General features: G+C 43.3%; 1 protein-coding gene across 1 annotated transcript; it reads left to right on the top strand.

Annotated features, from left to right (window-relative positions):
* Positions 1-642: 642 nt before the first annotated feature.
* LOC139576921 (protein phosphatase PTC7 homolog) lies at positions 643-17100 on the top strand. Its single transcript, XM_071403525.1, has 6 exons — positions 643-1164; positions 6725-6904; positions 14258-14456; positions 15692-15815; positions 15941-16070; positions 16310-17100. Exons 1-6 carry the CDS (start codon positions 963-965, stop codon positions 16366-16368), a joined length of 894 nt encoding a protein of 297 aa, XP_071259626.1. The 5' UTR covers positions 643-962; the 3' UTR covers positions 16369-17100.
* The last annotated feature ends 684 nt before the right edge of the window (positions 17101-17784 follow it).

Below are 17784 nucleotides of genomic sequence, written 5' to 3' on the forward strand. Positions count from 1 at the left end.
GACAAAGGAATGTGTAGTATTGGAGAAAGTAGTGGTATGTGTTAATTGTAGGGGTGCCCATGGGGCAGGGGATCAGAAATGTCCTATGCGAGAGAGGCAGGTTGAGGTTTGCAGGGCTTAGAGTAGTGCATCAATTGTCATATGCTGAGGCAGTGAAGATGGGTCAAGGGGGAGGGATCCTGAGAGGGGTGGTGTGAGTAGTAGATCTGTACCAGTAAAGAGGGATAGGCCAACAAGAGATATGTTTCAGTAAGAGTGGATTTTTAGCATTTATAGCAATGTTTATCAACTATACTGCAGGGATGGAGGTTGAGGTGGTAGTTGCAGAAAGGTATTTGGATGTGCGAGACTTGACATCCGAAGAGTTACAGGGTGTGTTAAGTGGTGATGTCCCATCCTTTCAGGTTGTTGGCATTATATTTTTGATTGAACCTTTAACAAGGCGAGTCAGTTAAGAACACATTCTTATTTACAATTGCGTCCTACCCCGGCCAAACCCGGACGGCGCTGGACCAATTGTGCACCGCCCTATGGGACTCCCAATCACGGCTGGATGTGATTCGGCCTGGATTCTAATTAGGGATGGACGTCAGCAGTCACAAGACCACCACAGAGTAAATCACTCTGGCTCGCTCCCCCAGTCGCAGATGTGTATAATGTGGGCTGTTCTACAGGCACGATGGCTATGACAAACTTGGAATTTCTCTTGGGATCTGGATGTGTGATCGCCGTCGAATTACGGCACTGTCGTCACTAAATTTGAAAGAACTCTTCAGACTAAAGAATACACGTCTCGTCTGGGGGCGTTATCACATCAGCTTGTGCGTGGCTAATGTTATTGTCAGGCTATCTAGCTGACTAGTCCAAGCATCACAGTAGAAAGCTAGCAAGACAATATTGTGTGGTTACATCGGCGCTAAACTACCTAGCTTGGCGCTTTAGTAGGAGCTGGTGTGTATGTGATGTTCTCGGTACTTTCGTACGGTAGACTTGTTGCCAGAGCTGTTATTGGCGGACTCTCTCAAACGGATAGCGGTGACTACAGCCTGGTAACGGCAAGATGCGGTTTTGGGAAGGATTTTCGAAAAGGTATCTTGAAGAAAGGGATGTGCTATGGCGACGACGCTTGCTTTATTGCCCGACATAGATCTGCCGATGTTTTGGGTGAGTAAATTACATTGACAACTATTCTGTAACGTGATGATGTAACCTGTCAGGTTGTTTAGCTTGCTTGATAGCTAGCTAACAGGCCAGACAGTGCACATTTGCTAACTAGTTTGTAACCTTAGTGTTGCATATTGTCAAACAATAAAAAAAAATCAGGGACACTAAACTTGTTATTGTAATGACCAATGCGTTAACAGCTATTCGCTTAGTTTCAAGCTAAGAAAATAATGTACTGCTTCAAGCCAATTTAAAAATGTACTGCATACTGGGTTATCTGCTATCATTGCCATCTCATTAGTATCAGCCTTGTTCTGCTCCCCTTTGAGGGGTCCTGGAAGTCAGAGCTGCCTGTAGTAGTTTCAGAGTTGTAATGATAGGGGGGCAGCCATAACCATTATGTACACATTAAGAAATAGATTAGACAGATGGAGAGTATTGGCAATTGTTTAGAACTTCAAATAAAATGTTATTTGTGACATGCTTTGTAAACAACAGGTGTAGACTAACAGTGAAATGCTTACTTACTGGCCCGTCCCAATAATACAAAGAGAAAAATAATAAATACACAATGAGTAACGATAACATGGCTATATAAAGTACCGATTCAATGTTCGAGGTAATTGAGGTAGATACAGTGCATTCGGAAAGTATTCAGACCCCTTGACTTTTTCCACATTTTGTTACGTTACAGCCTTATTCTAAAATGGATAAAATAAATAAATCCTTAGTCTACACAACACCTTTTGCAGCTATTACAGCCCCGAGACTTCTTGGGTATGACGCTACAAGCTTGGCACACCTGTATTTTGAGTTTCTCCCATTATTCTCTGCAGATGTCAGGTTGGATGGGGAATGTCGCTGCACAGCTTTTTTGTGATCTCTCCAAAGATATTAGATCGGGGTCAAGTCTGGGCTCTGGCTAGGCCACTCTAGGACATTCAGAGACTTATCCCGAAGCCACTCCTGCGTTGTCTTGGCTGTGTGTTTAGGGTCGTTGTCCTATTGGACGGTGAACCGTCACCCCAGTCTGAGGTCCTGAGCGCTCTGGAGCAGGTTTTCATCAAGGATCTCTGTACTTTGCTCCATTCATCTTTCCCTAGATCCTAACCAGTCTCACAGTCCCTGCCACTGAAACATCCCCACGGCATGATGCTGCCACCAACATCCTTCACCGTAGTGATTGTGCCAGGTTTCCTCCAGATGTGACGCTTGGCATTCAGGCCAAAGAGTTGTGTTATGTGAAGGATGTTATGTGCCTTTTACTGAGTAGTGGCTTCCGTCTGGCCACTCATACCATAAATGCCTGATTGGCGGAGTACTGCAGAGATGGTTGTCCTTCTGGAAGGTTCTCCCATCTCCACAGAGGAACTCTGGAGCTCTGTCAGAGTGACCATCTGGTACTTGGTCACCTCCCTGACCAAGATCTGTACCTCGATGCAATCTTGTCTCAGAGCTCTACGGACAATTTCTTCGACCTCATGGCTTGGTTTTTGCTCTGACATGCACTGTCAGCTGTGGGACCTTATATAGACAGGTGTGCCTTTCCAAATCATGTCCGATCAATTGAATTTACCACAGGTGGACTCCAATCAACTTGTGGCAACATCTCAAGGATGATCAATGGAAACAGGATGCACCTGAGCTCAATTTCGAGTCTCATAGCAAAGGGTCTAAATACCTATGTAAATAAGCTATTTATGTTTTTATTTTTTATAAATTTGCAAAAAAAATCTAAACCTGTTTTTGCTTGAATAATGGGGTATTGTGTGTAGATTGAGGATAAAAAAAAAAAAATGTAATCCATTTTAGAATAAGGCTGTAATGTAATAAAATGTGGAAAAAGTCAAGGGGTCTGAATACTTTCCGAATGCACTATATGTACAGACATTGAGTACACCTGGAAAGAGCCTGGAGACTGACCAGATGAAAGCTATGATCCCTTATTGATATCGCCTGTTAAATCCACTTCAATCAGTGTAGATGAAGGGGAGGAGACAGGTTAATTAATGATTTTTAAGCCTATTGCTTGAGACGTGGATTGTATGTGCCATTCAGAGGGTGAAGGGGCAAGATTAAATATTTAACTGCCTTTGAGGGGTGTGGTGCCAGGTGCACCGGTTTGAGTGTGTCTAAGAATTGCAACGTTGCTGGGTTTTTCAAACTCAAGTTTCCCGTGTGTATCAAGAATAGTCCACCACCCAAATGACATCCAGCAAACTTGGCTCAACTGTGGGTAGCATTGGGGTCAACATGGGCCAGCATCCCTGTGGAATGCTTTTGACACCTTTTAGAGTCTATGCCCAGACAAATTGAGGCTGTTCTGGGTGCAACTCAATAGTAGGAAGGTGTTCTTAATGTTTTGTACACTCGGTGTATAACTAGGAATAGAGTGACTAGGCAACATGATGGATAATAAACAGTAGCAGCAGCGTATGTGATGAATAAAGAAAATAAAAAGAATAGTCCGGGTAGCTATTTGGTAAACTTTTAAACTATTTAGCAGGTAGAATCTGTTCAGGGTGCTGTTGGTTCCAGGCTTTGTGCCTTAGTAGCACTTGCCGTGCGGTAGAAGAGAGAACAGTATGACTTGGGTGGCTAGAGTCTAACCATTTTTACGGCTTTCCTTTGACACATCCTGGCATAGAGGTCCTGGATGGCAGGGAGCTCAGCCCCAGTGATTTACTGGGCTGTACGCACTACCCTCTGTAGCGCCTTGTGGTCGGATGCCAAGCGGTTGCCATACCAAGCGGTGATGCAGCCAGTCAAGATGCTCTCAATGGTGCAGCTGTATAACTTTTTTTGAAGACCAATGCCAAAATGTTCAGCCTCCTTGGGGGAAGAGGTGTTGTCATGCCCTCTTCACGACTGTGTTGTGTGCGGTCCATGATAGATCCTTAGTCATGTGGACACCGAGGAACTTTAAGCTATCAAACCACTCATCTACAGCCCGGCGATGTGAATGGGGGGCGTCCTTTCTTTTTTTTTTATCTCTTGCTTGTTTGTTTATTTTTTACTGTGTAGGCTACAACCAGTCCATCTCAGACAGATTTGGTTTTTTATTCACACATTACCCCAGGTCACAATATATAGGGTGTACCTAACTGGTCCTGGACCTCAGGAGAACAATGTTACAAAACATTCATATATACAGGTAAGTGCCAAAATAAAGCTGAAGTTTGGCACCAAAGTCTACACCTCTTCGTCGTTGATTGGTCAACATTGGGGATTCTTCAATAAAGTATTTGTCATTCAACGAGTGACGACTCGTTTTCATGCATATGTTTTCATTGAAAAATACTGCACCAAACATCTTAGATGTAAAATTGCGAGACTAGGATCTTTTTGGCAAAAACGTCCAATCAAATTCTGACTTTTGACGAATTATATAGTTGCTATGGTGTCTCAAAATGGACAAACAGTACTATTGCTGCTTTTTTCCCTCATTTTTCAAGCAAAGGTCTTTTTAAGGGAGTATGCAAACACACTCGTTACAGTTCGGCTAGCAGTTTGACTAGGCGCCAGGCGAGCTGAAGCATGCTGACGCCTTTTTAGGGTAATGTGTGTGTATATCTTCCTGTTGAAGTCATAAGTTTACATACACCTTAGCCAAATACATTTAATCAGAGTGAAAATTCCCTGTCTTAGGTCAGTTAGGATCACCACTTTATTTTATGAATGTGAAATGTCAGAATAATAGTAGAGAATTATTTCTTTCATCACATTCCCAGTGGGTCAGAAGAATACACTCAATTAGTATTTGGTAGCATTGCCTTAAACAATTTAAACTCGGGTCAAACGTTTCGGGTAGCCTTCCACAAGCTTCCGACAATAAGTTCGGTGAATTTTGGCCCATTCCTCCAGACAAAGCTGGTGTAACTGAGTTAGGTTGTAGGCCTCCTTGCTCGCACACACTTTTTCAGTTCTGCCCACAAATCTTCTATAAGATTGAGGTCAGGGCTTTGTGATGGCCACTCCAATATCTTGACTTTGTTGTCCTTAAGCCATTTTGCCACAACTTTGGAAGTATGCTTTGGGTCATTGTCCATTTGGAAGACCCATTTGCGACCAAGCTTTAACTTCCTGACTGATGTCTTGAGATGTTGCTTCAATATATCCACATCATTTTCCTACCTCATGATGCCATCTATTTTGTGAAGTGCACCAGTCCCTCCTGCAGCAAAGCACCCCAACAACATGATGCTGCCACCCCCGTGCTTCACGGTTGGGATGTTGTTCTTCGGCTACTTTTAACAATTTCCACAAACTTTTACCAAAACAGATTTACTGGAAGAACTGTGCAGATACAATGTTTGGTACCAGAATAAAACTGAGGGAGATTTTACTGTAAATATGTTACAAAGTTTTGCTAAATGTTTTTTTTTCCGGCAAATGTTTTTTTAAATTTAATTTTAAATTTACTTTGTCAATTGTTCAAAGTCGTCATTGCGCATAGGGTTGTATTGGTTGTTGAACTTTGGTTTTAGTTTGGCATACATTTTAAAGGGAAGACATCGGAGTCTCCACGTAATTCCGTTTCCGTGGAATTGCCCCGGCTATAACAAAAACAAGAAAATCCGCCTTGCCTAGATAGAAAATCACCATCCACTTGAAGATGTTGTTCTGTGTGGTTTGGGAGGAAGTTGAGGCATGCCATGTCTACTCGTTGTCACATCCGGTAGCCTCAGGTTGGCAGGGAGAGAGTGAGGGAGGACCCTCCTTGTATGGTCACAGCAAGAGCCGATTTTATAGTGTCTGGAAGCAGCTGGATAGAATTGCCTTTCTAGGAAAAACATGGACTGCCAGACTAACTTCTCCCACTTTAGGCAGAAGGACATTTCAAATACCAGAGAAAACAAATGTTTCATGTTTTTATGAAGTGTGATAATGTGACCTCAAGCTAGTGTGGGGTCTTGTTGATAATGTAACTTGACAACTGCAGATAATGTCTAACTTCCAGTTTTGCTTAGTTATCAGTAAAAGTTGTTCATGTACCAGACTGGCCAAATGATCAATGGAGATTATTCCAGGAAATAGGCCCGTTTGTCAAATTGACCATTCGTAATAAGCAGGTCAAAGAAATGTTTATCTGAAGTGTCCCTTGTCTCAATCGGGGCGGCAGGTAGCCTAGTGGTTGGACTAGTAACCGGAAGGTTGCGAGATCGTATCCCCGAGCTGACAAGGTAAATATCTGTTGTGCTGCCCCTGAACAAGGCAGTTAACCCACTGTTCCTAGGCTGTCATTGTAAATAAGAATTTGTTCTAAACTGACTTGCCTAGTTAAATAAAGGTAAAATAAAAACAATTCTGAGCACAGTTAAGCTGTGTGTTGTTTTGGTGTATGTGCCTATTGTTTCTCCCGTCACAGCTGCGTGACAACATCTAGTACTTGTTTCCGACCAATATGACCTCTTCCTTTGTAGAAAAAGTCTCAGCCAAGAAACTGTAGTCTTCTGGGAATGTCTTAGTCAGGAGTGTTAAGAATAATCATAATCCAATCCTGATTCTTTCCTATCCTGTGTTAGCCTCTTTTTAACCAAACTGTTTGTGGTCTCCTTAGGTGTTGCAGATGGAGTGGGGGGTTGGAGAGACTACGGGGTGGACCCATCACAGTTTTCAGGGACCCTGATGAAGACGTGTGAGCGGCTGGTAAAGGAGGGACGCTTTGTTTCAAGCAACCCTGTGGGCGTCCTCACAAGCAGCTACTACGAGCTCCTACAGAACAAAGTGCCTCTGCTAGGTGAGTAAAGCCAGCCCTTGAGGATCACTGTTTTGTGAACCTGGAGGCTGGTGCAAAAATAAATCACTACTGTCAGCCTCATGCTTACTAGAATAGGCATTTAGGGTAGAGCAGCGGTTCCCAAACTAGGGGTCACGACCCTATGCGGGGTCGCCTGATATGAAAGTGGGGTCATGGGAAAATTGCCAAAATCGGAAAAGAAAAAAAACATACACTACCGTTCAAACGTTTGAGGTCACTTAGAAATGTCCTTGTTTTTGAAAGAAAAGCAACCAAAAAAAATCATTTTAAAATAACATCAAATTGATCAGAAATAGTGTCGACATTGTTAATGGCACTAGCTGGAAACGGCAGATTTTTTAAAAATGGAATATCTACATAGGTGTACAGAGGCCCATTATCAGCAACCATCATTCCTGTGTTCCAATGGCACGTTGTGTTAGCTAATCCAAGTTTATAATTTAAAAAAGCTAATTGATCATTAGGAAACACTTGCAATTATGTTAGCAGAGCTGAAAACCGTTTTGATTTAAGAAGCAATAAAACTGCCCTTTAGACCAGTTGAGTATCTGGAGCATCAGCATTTGTGGGTTCGATTACAGGCTCAAAATGGCCAGAAGCAAAGAAATTTCTTCTGAAACTCGTCAAGTCTATTCTTGTTCTGAGAAATGAAGGCTATTCCATGTGAGAAATTGCCAAGAAACTGAAGATCTCGTACAACGCTGTGTACTACTCCCTTCACAGAACAGCGCACACTGTCTCTAACCAGAATAGAAAGAGTGGGAGGCCCCGGTGCACAACTGAGCAAGAGGACAAGTACATTAGTGTCTAGTTTGAGAAACCGACACCTTACAAGTCCTCAACTGGCAGCTTCATTAAATAGTACCTGCTAAACCCCAGTCTCAACGTCAACAGTGAAGAGGCAACTCCGGGAAGCTCACACTGGCTAATAAAAGATTAAGATGGGCAAAAGAACAGACACTGGACAGAGGAAGATTGGGAAAAAGTGTTAAGGACAGACAAATATAAATTTGAGGTGTTCGGATCACAAAGAAGAACATTCGTGAGAAGCAGAAAAAATGTAAAGATGCTGGAGGAGTGCTTGACGCCATCTGTCAAGCATGGTGGAGGCAATGTGATGGTCTGGAGATGCTTTGGTGGTGGTAAAGTGGGAAATTTGTACAAGGTAAAAGGGATCTTGAAGAAGGAAGGCTATCACTCCATTTTGCAATGCCATGCCATACCCTGTGGACGGCACTTAATTGGAGCCAATTTCCTCCTACAACAGGACAATGACCCAAAGCACAGCTCCAAACTATGCAAAAACTTTTTAGGGAAGAAGCAGTCAGCTGGTGTTATGTCTGTGCTGGCCACTCCATTATAGTCACAGGATGTCAACCCTATTGAGCTGTTGTGGGAACAGCTTGACCGTAAGAAGTGCCAATCCAACTTTTGGGAGATGCTTCAGGAAGGATAGGGTGAAATCTCTTCAGATTACCTCAACAAATTGACAGCTAGAATGCCAAAGGTCTGCAAGGCTGCAAATGGCGGATTCTTTGACGAAAGCAAAGTTTGTAAGTACACAATTATTATTTCAATTAAAAATCATTATTTATAACCTTGTCAATGTCTTGACTATATTTCCTATTCATTTTGCAACTCATTTCATGTATGTTTTCATGGAAAACAAGGACATTTCTAAGTGACCCCAAACTTTTGAACGGTAGTGTGTATATACAAAATATAGATAGATCTATCTATCATATTGTCTTTGTATATCAAACTCATTGCATTGTGGTTAACCTTAAATATACTCTACCGGTCAAAAGTTTTAGAACACCTACTCATTCAAAGGTTTTCCTTTTATTTTTACTATTTTCTACATTGTAGAATAATAGTGGAGACGTTAAAACTATGAAGTAACACATATGGAATCATGTAGTAAGCAAAAAAAGTGTTAAATTATCAAAATATATTTGAGTTTCTTCAAATAGCCACCCTTTGCCTTGACAGCTTTGCACACGCTTGGCATTCTCTCAACCAGCTTTACCTGGAATTCTTTTCCAACCGTCTTGAAGGAGTTCCCACACATGCTGAGCACTTGTTGGCTGCTTTTCCTTCACTCTGCTGTCCGACTCATCCCAAACCATCTCCATTTGGTTGAGGTCGGGATTGTGGAGGCCAGGTCATCTGATGCAGCACTCCATTGCTCTCCTTCTTGGTCAAATAGCCCTTACACAGCCTGGAGGTGTGTTTTGGGTCATTGTCCTGTTGAAAGAAAATGTATAGTTCCACTAAGCCTAAACCAGATGGGATGGCGTATTGCTGCAGAATGCTGTTGTAGCCATGTTGGTTAAGTGTGCCTTGAATTCTAAGAAAATCACAGACTGTGTCACCAAGCACCCCCACACCAGAACACCACCTCCTCCATGCTTTACGCTGGGAAATACCCATATGGAGATCATCCGTTCACCCACACCGCGTCTCACAAAGACACGGCGGTTGGAACCAAAAATCTCCAATTTGCACTCATCAGACTAAAGGACAGATTTCCACTGGTCTAATGTCCATTGCTCGTGTTTCTTGGCCCAAGCAAGTCTCTTCTTCTTATTGGTGTCCTTTAGTAGTGGTTTCCTTGCAGCAATTTGACCATGAAGGCCTGATTCACGCAGTCTCCTCTGAACAGTTGATGTCTGTTACTTCAACTCTGTGAAGCATTTATTTGGGCTGCCATTTCTGAAGCTGGTAAATCTAATGAACTTATCCTCTGCAGCAGAGGTAACTCTGGGTCTTCCATTCCTGTGGCAGTCCTCATGAGAGCCAGTTTCATCATGGCGCTTGATGGTTTTTGCGACTGCGCTTGAAGAAACTTTCGAAGTTCTTAAAATGTTCTGCATTGACTGACCATGTCATAAAGTAATGATTGGATGTCGTTTCTCTTTGCTTATTTGAGCTGTTCTTGCCGTAAGATGGACTTGGTCTTTTACCAAATAGGCCTTTCTTCTGTATACCCCCCCCCCTACTTTGTCACAACACAACTGATTGGCCTAAATGCATTAAGAAGGAAAGAGATTCCACAAATGAACTTTTAACAAGGCACACTTGTTAATTGAAATGCATTCCAGGTGACTACCTCATGAAGCTGGTTGAGAGTGCCAAGTGTGTGCAAAGCTGCCATCAAGGCAAAGGGTGGCTATTTGAAGAATCTATTTGAACACTTTTTTGCTTACTACATGATTTCATATCAAAACTATGAAATAACACATCTTCACTATTATTCTACAATGTAGAGAAGAGTAAAAATGTAACTCTGTTCTAAAACTTTTGACCGGTAGTGTAAATGAGAAATTATTCCAATCTAAAATATATGTAATTCAACCAGACAGCAAGGTATCCATTGTATCCCTCTGCCATATGGATGCATTGTATGATACAGAACTGAGATATACTGCAGCAGGTAATTGATTGTAAACTATACTGAACAAAATATAAACCCAACATGCAACAATTTCAAAGACGGTACTGAGTTCATAAGGAAATCAGACAATTGAAATAAATTATTTAGGCTCTAATCTATGGATTTCACATGACTGGGAATACAGATATCTGTTGGTCACAGATACCTTTTTTTTTTTTAAGTAGAGGCGTGGATCAGAAAACCAGTCAGTATCTGGTGTGACCATTTGCCTCAGGCAGTGCGTCACATCTCCTTCGCATAGATTTGATCAGGCTGTTGATTGTGGCCTGTGGAATGTTGACACACTCCTCTTCAATGGCTGTGAGAAGTTGCTGGATATTGGCGGGAACTGGAATACGCTGTTGTACACGTCGATCCAGAGCATCCCAAACATGCTCAATGGATGACATGTCTGAGTTTGCAGGCCATGGAAGAACTGGGATATTTTAATCTTCCAGGAATAGTGTACAGATCCTTGCGACATGGGGCCGTGCATTATCATGCTGAAACATGAGGTGATGACGGCGGATGAATGGCACAACAATGGGCCTCAGGATCTCGTCACGTTATATCTGTGTATTCAAATTGCCATTGTGTTTGTCCATAGCTTATGTCTCCCCATACCATAACCACACCGCCACCATGGGGCACTCTGTTCACAACGTTGACATCAGCAAACTGCTGGCCCACAGTTGGACGTACTGCCAAATTCTCTATAACGACGTTGGAGGTGGCTTATGGTAGAGAAATTTAACATTACATTCTCTGGCAAAAGCTGTGGTGGACATTCCTGCAGTCAGCATGCCAATTGTACGCTACCTCAAAACATCTGTGGCATTGTGTGACAGAACGGTGCATTTCTAGTGCCATTTTATTGTACCCAGCACAGGGTGCACCTCTGTAATGATGCTGTTTAATCGGCTTCATGATATGCCACACTTGTCAGGATGATGAACTTGGCAAAGGAGAAATGCTCACTAACAGGGATGTAAACAAAATTGTGCAGAACATTTGAGAGAAATAAGCTTTTTGTGCGTATGGAAAATAATCTTATTTCAGCTCATGAAACATGGGACCAATTCTTTACATGTTGTGGTTATATTTTTGTTCAATGTACATCAAACCACATCCACTGCACACATGCCTGTTCTCATATCTCCTCATATTTTTGTAATCAGAGTATGATAATGTTCTATTTCACACCGAGGCTTGGTGGTTATCAAGGGGGAGTGTTGGGGGGAAAAATTGTATTGAGAGAGGAATGGTTGTCATTCACAATGACAACAGTTAATAAAGAAATCATTCACAAACAAAAAGCCTTGGCTTTCTGTGTAATTAGAAGGAATATTTAGGAAACTGAAATACAAAAACATTCTACAGATGAGTGACCGACTCAACAGTGGTTTCAGAGGAAAGAATTCTTATTGAAGAGTCTTTCAAAAGCGAATGATGCCCCCTTCCCTCGTGCGTGTTTCTAACAGAAAACGGCATCAGTAAGTGTCCCGCTTGAGTAATGACTGCTCACCTCCAACGCTTAGAAGAGCACTTTGGAACCTACTTCCCAATCTGTTTGGTTGTGATCCTGGCTCAGTTGACATGCTGGTAAGTGAAATCGAACAGCTGATCGAGCTGTCATGTGACCGAATGGATTCACGGGTCACTACGGAGGACTTTTGGTTCCTTACTCCAAGGGAAATACCCTGCTGTCTCCCTTGTGAGAATTAATGCAGCGTTCAAAACAACTGGGAACTCAAATCTCCAACTTCAGTGCATTAAAGACAACTGGGAACTCGGGGGGGAATACATTTTTTTACATTTTAATTAACTAGCTTCGAATGGAACATTTTGAAGTCATCCAACTCGGAATTCCAACTCGTGAACTCTGGTCTCTTTCCAGAGAGCCGACATGATCACTAACGTCATGATTTGACCTTGTATTTTTCAGAGGTCCTAGTTGTCTTGAAAGCACCATCAGTGCTCTCGTCTTAAAACCAAATATCGTTCCAGGCTGGATGTTACAGCAGAGATGATGTGCGCGCTGTCAGCCACGCCCCCTGACTTTGAAAAACTCAGACGCGACATGCATCAAGCCACACCCATTTCATTAGTGGTGGTGAGAAGATGCAGAGTCAATTGAAAATTAGTCTGACAGCCCCACATTTAAATGTATGTCTTCTCAACACACCATCACAATCAGAAATACGGTTAGAATGTTTTTCAATTGACTACCATAGCCCCAAATAATAAAAAAGTTAATATTGGCTGTTAAGTAAATTTCTTTCACATTTGGGATCGCAAGAATTTTCAGATATCAAAATGATGCCGTGGGCCCAAATTGTTTTGGAACCACTGCAGTAGAGGGAACAGTCATGGGATGGGCTGTTATTTTCGGTCTGTGTGGTTAGACTAAGTGGCATGGGGCGCTGCTATTTAGATAGGATATTTGCATCATGAGTCAGAGAGCTGCTGCATGTCTCTTACTATTTTTGTTGCTGCTATGTAAAGACTAGTAGTAGCCTATTCCTGCAACTCAGCTCCAGAATCTCTTGTCTTGATCAGTGCTTTGCTAGAATGAAGCATGCAGAAACATGTGGGAGAAAGAACTGCGTAAGGAGTCCAGAACGGTCTGTCTCGGTAGTCTGTACTTTTTCATCCCATGTCGCATGTAGAAGACAAGTCTGTATTGTATTTTTCCATTGCGGTCATGAGGCCAGAGGTAATTGTATTACTATTGGAAAAACATTCAAGAATGGGAGTGAGTCAGATCGTGAGGGGGTTGTAATGGAGCACCCATAGCACATTCTGGTGGCACATTCGGGCTGCACACAGAGCCATGTTTTCGCCGGTTCGGTGTACTTTTATGTTTCCTTCAATTCTATCCTTCAAAGGCCTCCCGAGTGGCACAGTATCGCAGTGCTAGCTGTGCCACTAGAGATTCTGGGTTCAAGTCCAGGCTCTGTCGCAGCCCGCCGTGACCGGGAGACCGATGGGGCGGCGCACAACTGGCCCAGTGTCGCCCGGGTTAGGGGAGGGTTTGGCTGGGCCAGTGTCGCCCGGGTTAGGGGAGGGTTTGGCTGGCAGGGATGTGCTTGTCCCATCCTAGCGACTCCTGTGGCGGGCCGGGCGCAGTGCATGCCAGATGTACGGCGTTTCCTCCGACACATTGGTGCGGCTGGCTTCCGGGTTAAGTGGGCAATTGTGTCAAAAAGCAGTGCGGTTGTGTTTCGGAGGACGAACGGCTCTCGACCTTCGCCTCTCCCAAGTCTGCACGGGAGTTGCAGCGATGAGACAAGACTAACTACCAATTGGATACCACGAAATTGGGGAGAAATCCATTTATCTATTCAACTTCATTAGTTACATACAGATAGAATCAGGATGTAGGGCGTGCCACTGTCGTGGAAATTCTTACACAGGGACACCTGAAGTCAATCTTAAATGAATTATTGTTTGTCAGTGCCCGGAGAGGTTCCAACCAACTCAATACACATGTCAATCAGGAGCTCTACCTGGGCAGTCCCAGCAGTTGTCTTATATACGGCTATATACAGGCAAGTTATATTTGCATGATTTAACATAATTAATTAATCATTACCGTTGCCTAGTTAAATAAAGGTTATTTTTTTTTTTTAAATATATAAATGTGACCGACCAATACTGTTTCAAAACATGTGACAGACCAACACCTCACAAGGCTTCTTTCTCTCTAAGCTGAGCCCTTGAAACTGAGATTTCGTTCATTCTCAAACACGGTCTGGGCAAATTGCAGCTACTGATAGTGAGGATTTGTACAGTCAGCCACTTGCATGAACACAGAAATTGGTTATTAGAACAGCACAAACATTAAAATCTCCATTACACCACCCATATATTCATCATTGTGTGTTTCCCTCCAGGCAGCAGCACGGCCTGTATCGTGGTGCTGGACCGGCAGAGTCACAGGCTGCACACAGCCAACCTAGGAGACTCTGGCTTCCTGGTGGTGCGGGGAGGAGAGGTAGTGCACCGCTCCGATGAACAGCAGCATTACTTCAACACCCCCTTCCAGCTCTCTATCGCCCCGCCTGAGGCAGAGGGGGCTGTGCTCAGTGACAGGTCAGTTCTGTGGATTCTGTCGAAGCCATATTTTGTATTGTAAAGAAGCTGTGTAGCTATTTATTGGTTTGGTTTTGAAGCACAGAGCCCCTCAGTCTCAGCATTGGTTCAGCCCTTGAGCTGCTCCCTGGTTTGTCCAGTGTTGCTGCAGCTTTATTGAGTGTCAGTACTGCCACAGTCAGTGTGCATGCAGGCCAGGGGTGGCTGGGGCCATGTGCTGCTATCACTGGTGTTGCGGTGGCATGCCATCAGCTGCGCTGGATACTCCAGTGTGGGGTGGGTGTTGGATCCCTGCTACTGTCCCAGCCAGCTCAGTGTCATCACACACACAGAGGGGTGGACTAAGGGCCCTCCTCACAGCAGCCAATCCCAGGTCTGCTGGCCCACAGGCTTTCTGACCTCTGTGTTCTAGAACAGGGAGATTATTTAATTTGGTGGGTGTTTTGTCCTATTTCACATTATACGCTGTGTGAATTGGAAATGTTTTTTTGCTTATCCAAACTCCCCCCGTGGGCTCACGGCCAGGGTCTGCCGTTATTAATGGCGGCCCTGGAGCAGTTAGGTTAAGTGCCTTGCTCAAGGGCACATTGACAGATGTTTCACCTAGTCGACTCAGGGATTCGAACTAGCGACTCTTCGGTTACTGTGCCAACGCTCTAACCGCTAGGCTACCTGCCGCGTATTTAGAGCTGCTCACATGGACTGGAACTGAACTGTCAAGGTAGAATAAGAATAGACCTATTCACAAGCATAACCTAAACGTACCTGTTATAATATGGCTTGGTTGTGCATAGGATATCCATTGTTTACCTCTATACAGAATAAACATAGTTTGTCCAAATGTGTGACCTATTTGACCTGGCCGTGTGTGTGTGTGTGTATGTATATATGGGCTGGAAATGATCAACTTTCCATGAGCTAGGGGCAGCATTTTTAGCCCTTGATGGGCAGACAAGATGCTCATTGTTTTATTTAGAGCTAAATCTGTGACTGTAATCATGATTATTTTGAAACCTGTATTACTAAAGCCTTGATGGAAAGACTGCTGGGTTACAAATGGTTTGAATGACAGCCATGACTGGCGGGGAGTCTGGGGCAGAGAATTAAGGCCGCTTTCCAAGGCACTGTATAATCATGACAGGTAACTAATGCGCCGCAAGACTTATTTCCCTACATTGTGTTGATATGCTCTTGTAAGACTTCCACACTGACTCAGTGTCTCTGTGCCCCCTCAGTCCTGATGCTGCTGACAGCTCCTCCTTTGACGTCCAGTTGGGGGACATCATTCTCACAGCCACAGATGGCCTCTTCGACAACATGCCCGAACACATGATTCTACAGGAGCTGAAAAAACTCGAGGTACACCCTCGCATAAATCCTTGCAGTACCTGTGTGCAACAAACATGTTTACAGTAAGTAGAGTATTGAAGTGGAGGAAAGAGACATTCCAAAAATATTAACACACTATCCTCCATTTTTTGCAGAACACCAACTATGAGAGTATCCAGCAGGCAGCCAGGAGCATTGCAGAGCAGGCCCATGTTCTGGCATACGACCCCAACTACATGTCACCTTTTGCACAGTTTGCCTGTGACAATGGACTGAATGTAAGAGGTAATGATTATCACTTCTTCATGTGAGTGGAAATTGGAGACAAAGCCAAGGTAGTCCTCATTTCAGTCCATTGGCTCCATTCCTGCCCTGCTTCAGGGAGAATAACACCCAGAGAGGAATAAGCAGTGACTGATCCCTTGTTTTATTATAGTTTTCCTTCCATTAGGGATGATACATTTGATTGTTCCCAAACTCAGTGCTTTCATCCTCCTGACTGCATCTCTTTCTCGTTCCCACAGGAGGAAAGCCAGATGACATCACTGTGTTGCTGTCAATAGTGGCAGAGTACACAGACTAGAGACTGTATGGAGACTAGGAGGGGAATTAGGAGTTTCCTCTTGTCTGCCTCTTGAAGATGTCAGACTGCTTTGGTTCCTGCTGGTGGGGATTAAGGACTGATGTTGGTGGCTGAGCTTCCCTCCTGAGACCATCATTCCTCCAGGATTCAATCAGGCCCATCTCTCAGATGGAACACTGACAATACATGCACTGACTTCACCATCAGAACTGAGTGTTAATCTTTAATAGCCTGAAGACATGGATGAATAAAGCAGAGGGTTGTCTGACACATCTGCTAGGCTACCTGCTGCAAAGTATCTATCTTGGAAAGTCTCTAGTTGTCTTTGACCTAATCCCTGTTCAGTGGGATAAAGGATGTAGTCGTGTTGAAGATGAAGCTCTGGCTCTCACATGAGGAATAAGTCTGTTATTTTGGGCTGTAAAACAAAGCCCAGAAGGTAGAGATTAAGAAACGGGGTCAGTAGTAGCCGGTTAAAAGTTGATTGAATACAGTAAGTAACATCAGAATACTATACTGAAAGAGAGCGGCTCTCCAGTTAGACTGGTCCGTGACTCGCTGACCCCTGTCCCGGGTCAGAGGAATAAGGCAACCTCAGAGTTATCCACAATAGAGAACTTTAGTTCAAGAGGACATGAGATGGATGTGGTTCTGTACAGAGAAGAGAGATGAATGAATATACTGTAAATAATAAACATTGCATGAGAATAAAAGGAGTAATAGCACAAGCAATAATAATATTGACTGTATAATGAGATGGTGACATAAGCAAAGGACTTGTATAACACAAAGAATCCACTACTATTAACAAACAGTAAATCTTCAAGGTTCAATATCATCACTCACCACTGTCCACGCACTCATCACTCTTGTCCACTTGGAGAGACTGAGGAGGCTCTGAGCTGAGCAGGCAGGACTGTCAGGTGTCTTGCCCTCTAGCAACATATTGGTGATCTAGTAGCAGAGGTCACTGGGTTTGGGGATCCCTTAGTCTCTCTGGCACCAGCAGGGATTGGTAGAGTGAGCTGCATAAAGTTATAAAACTCACAGGCAGGAGAATCCTTAAGATATACCATCAAGTCTGAATAATAAGGCCTTGAAAAACATCACTTTCAGTGACTCAGATTAAACAAAATCAAATTAATAAAAAATGATATTGAAGGGCAATTTTTTTTATGTAGGCATAAGGACATGTGTCTATGTGATGTGAATGAATGTTGTTGAATTGTTTTGGTAGATTATTGGACAAGTGACTGATATTTTAAGTTGTTTGATCTAAGGGGTTGTATGAAGACCAGGCACTGTTGCTGGATATCAGTTTCTGACTGTTCACTGGAAGTGCTACTTTGTCCCAGGCCTGCTGTTTTAAACTCTTTTTCTCACTCTCAACCTCTGAATGCTCTGCTATGAAAAGCC

Source organism: Salvelinus alpinus, chromosome 5, assembly GCF_045679555.1.
Source record: "Salvelinus alpinus chromosome 5, SLU_Salpinus.1, whole genome shotgun sequence".
Lineage (NCBI taxonomy): Eukaryota > Metazoa > Chordata > Actinopteri > Salmoniformes > Salmonidae > Salvelinus > Salvelinus alpinus.

Coding starts and splice junctions, on each gene's coding strand:
- LOC139576921 (XM_071403525.1), top strand. CDS start 963: ATGTTCTCGGTACTTTCGTACGGTAGACTTGTTGCCAGAGCTGTTATT. Junction 1,165..6,724: donor TAGATCTGCCGATGTTTTGG/GTGAGTAAATTA, acceptor TGGTCTCCTTAG/GTGTTGCAGATGGAGTGGGG. Junction 6,905..14,257: donor GAACAAAGTGCCTCTGCTAG/GTGAGTAAAGCC, acceptor GTTTCCCTCCAG/GCAGCAGCACGGCCTGTATC.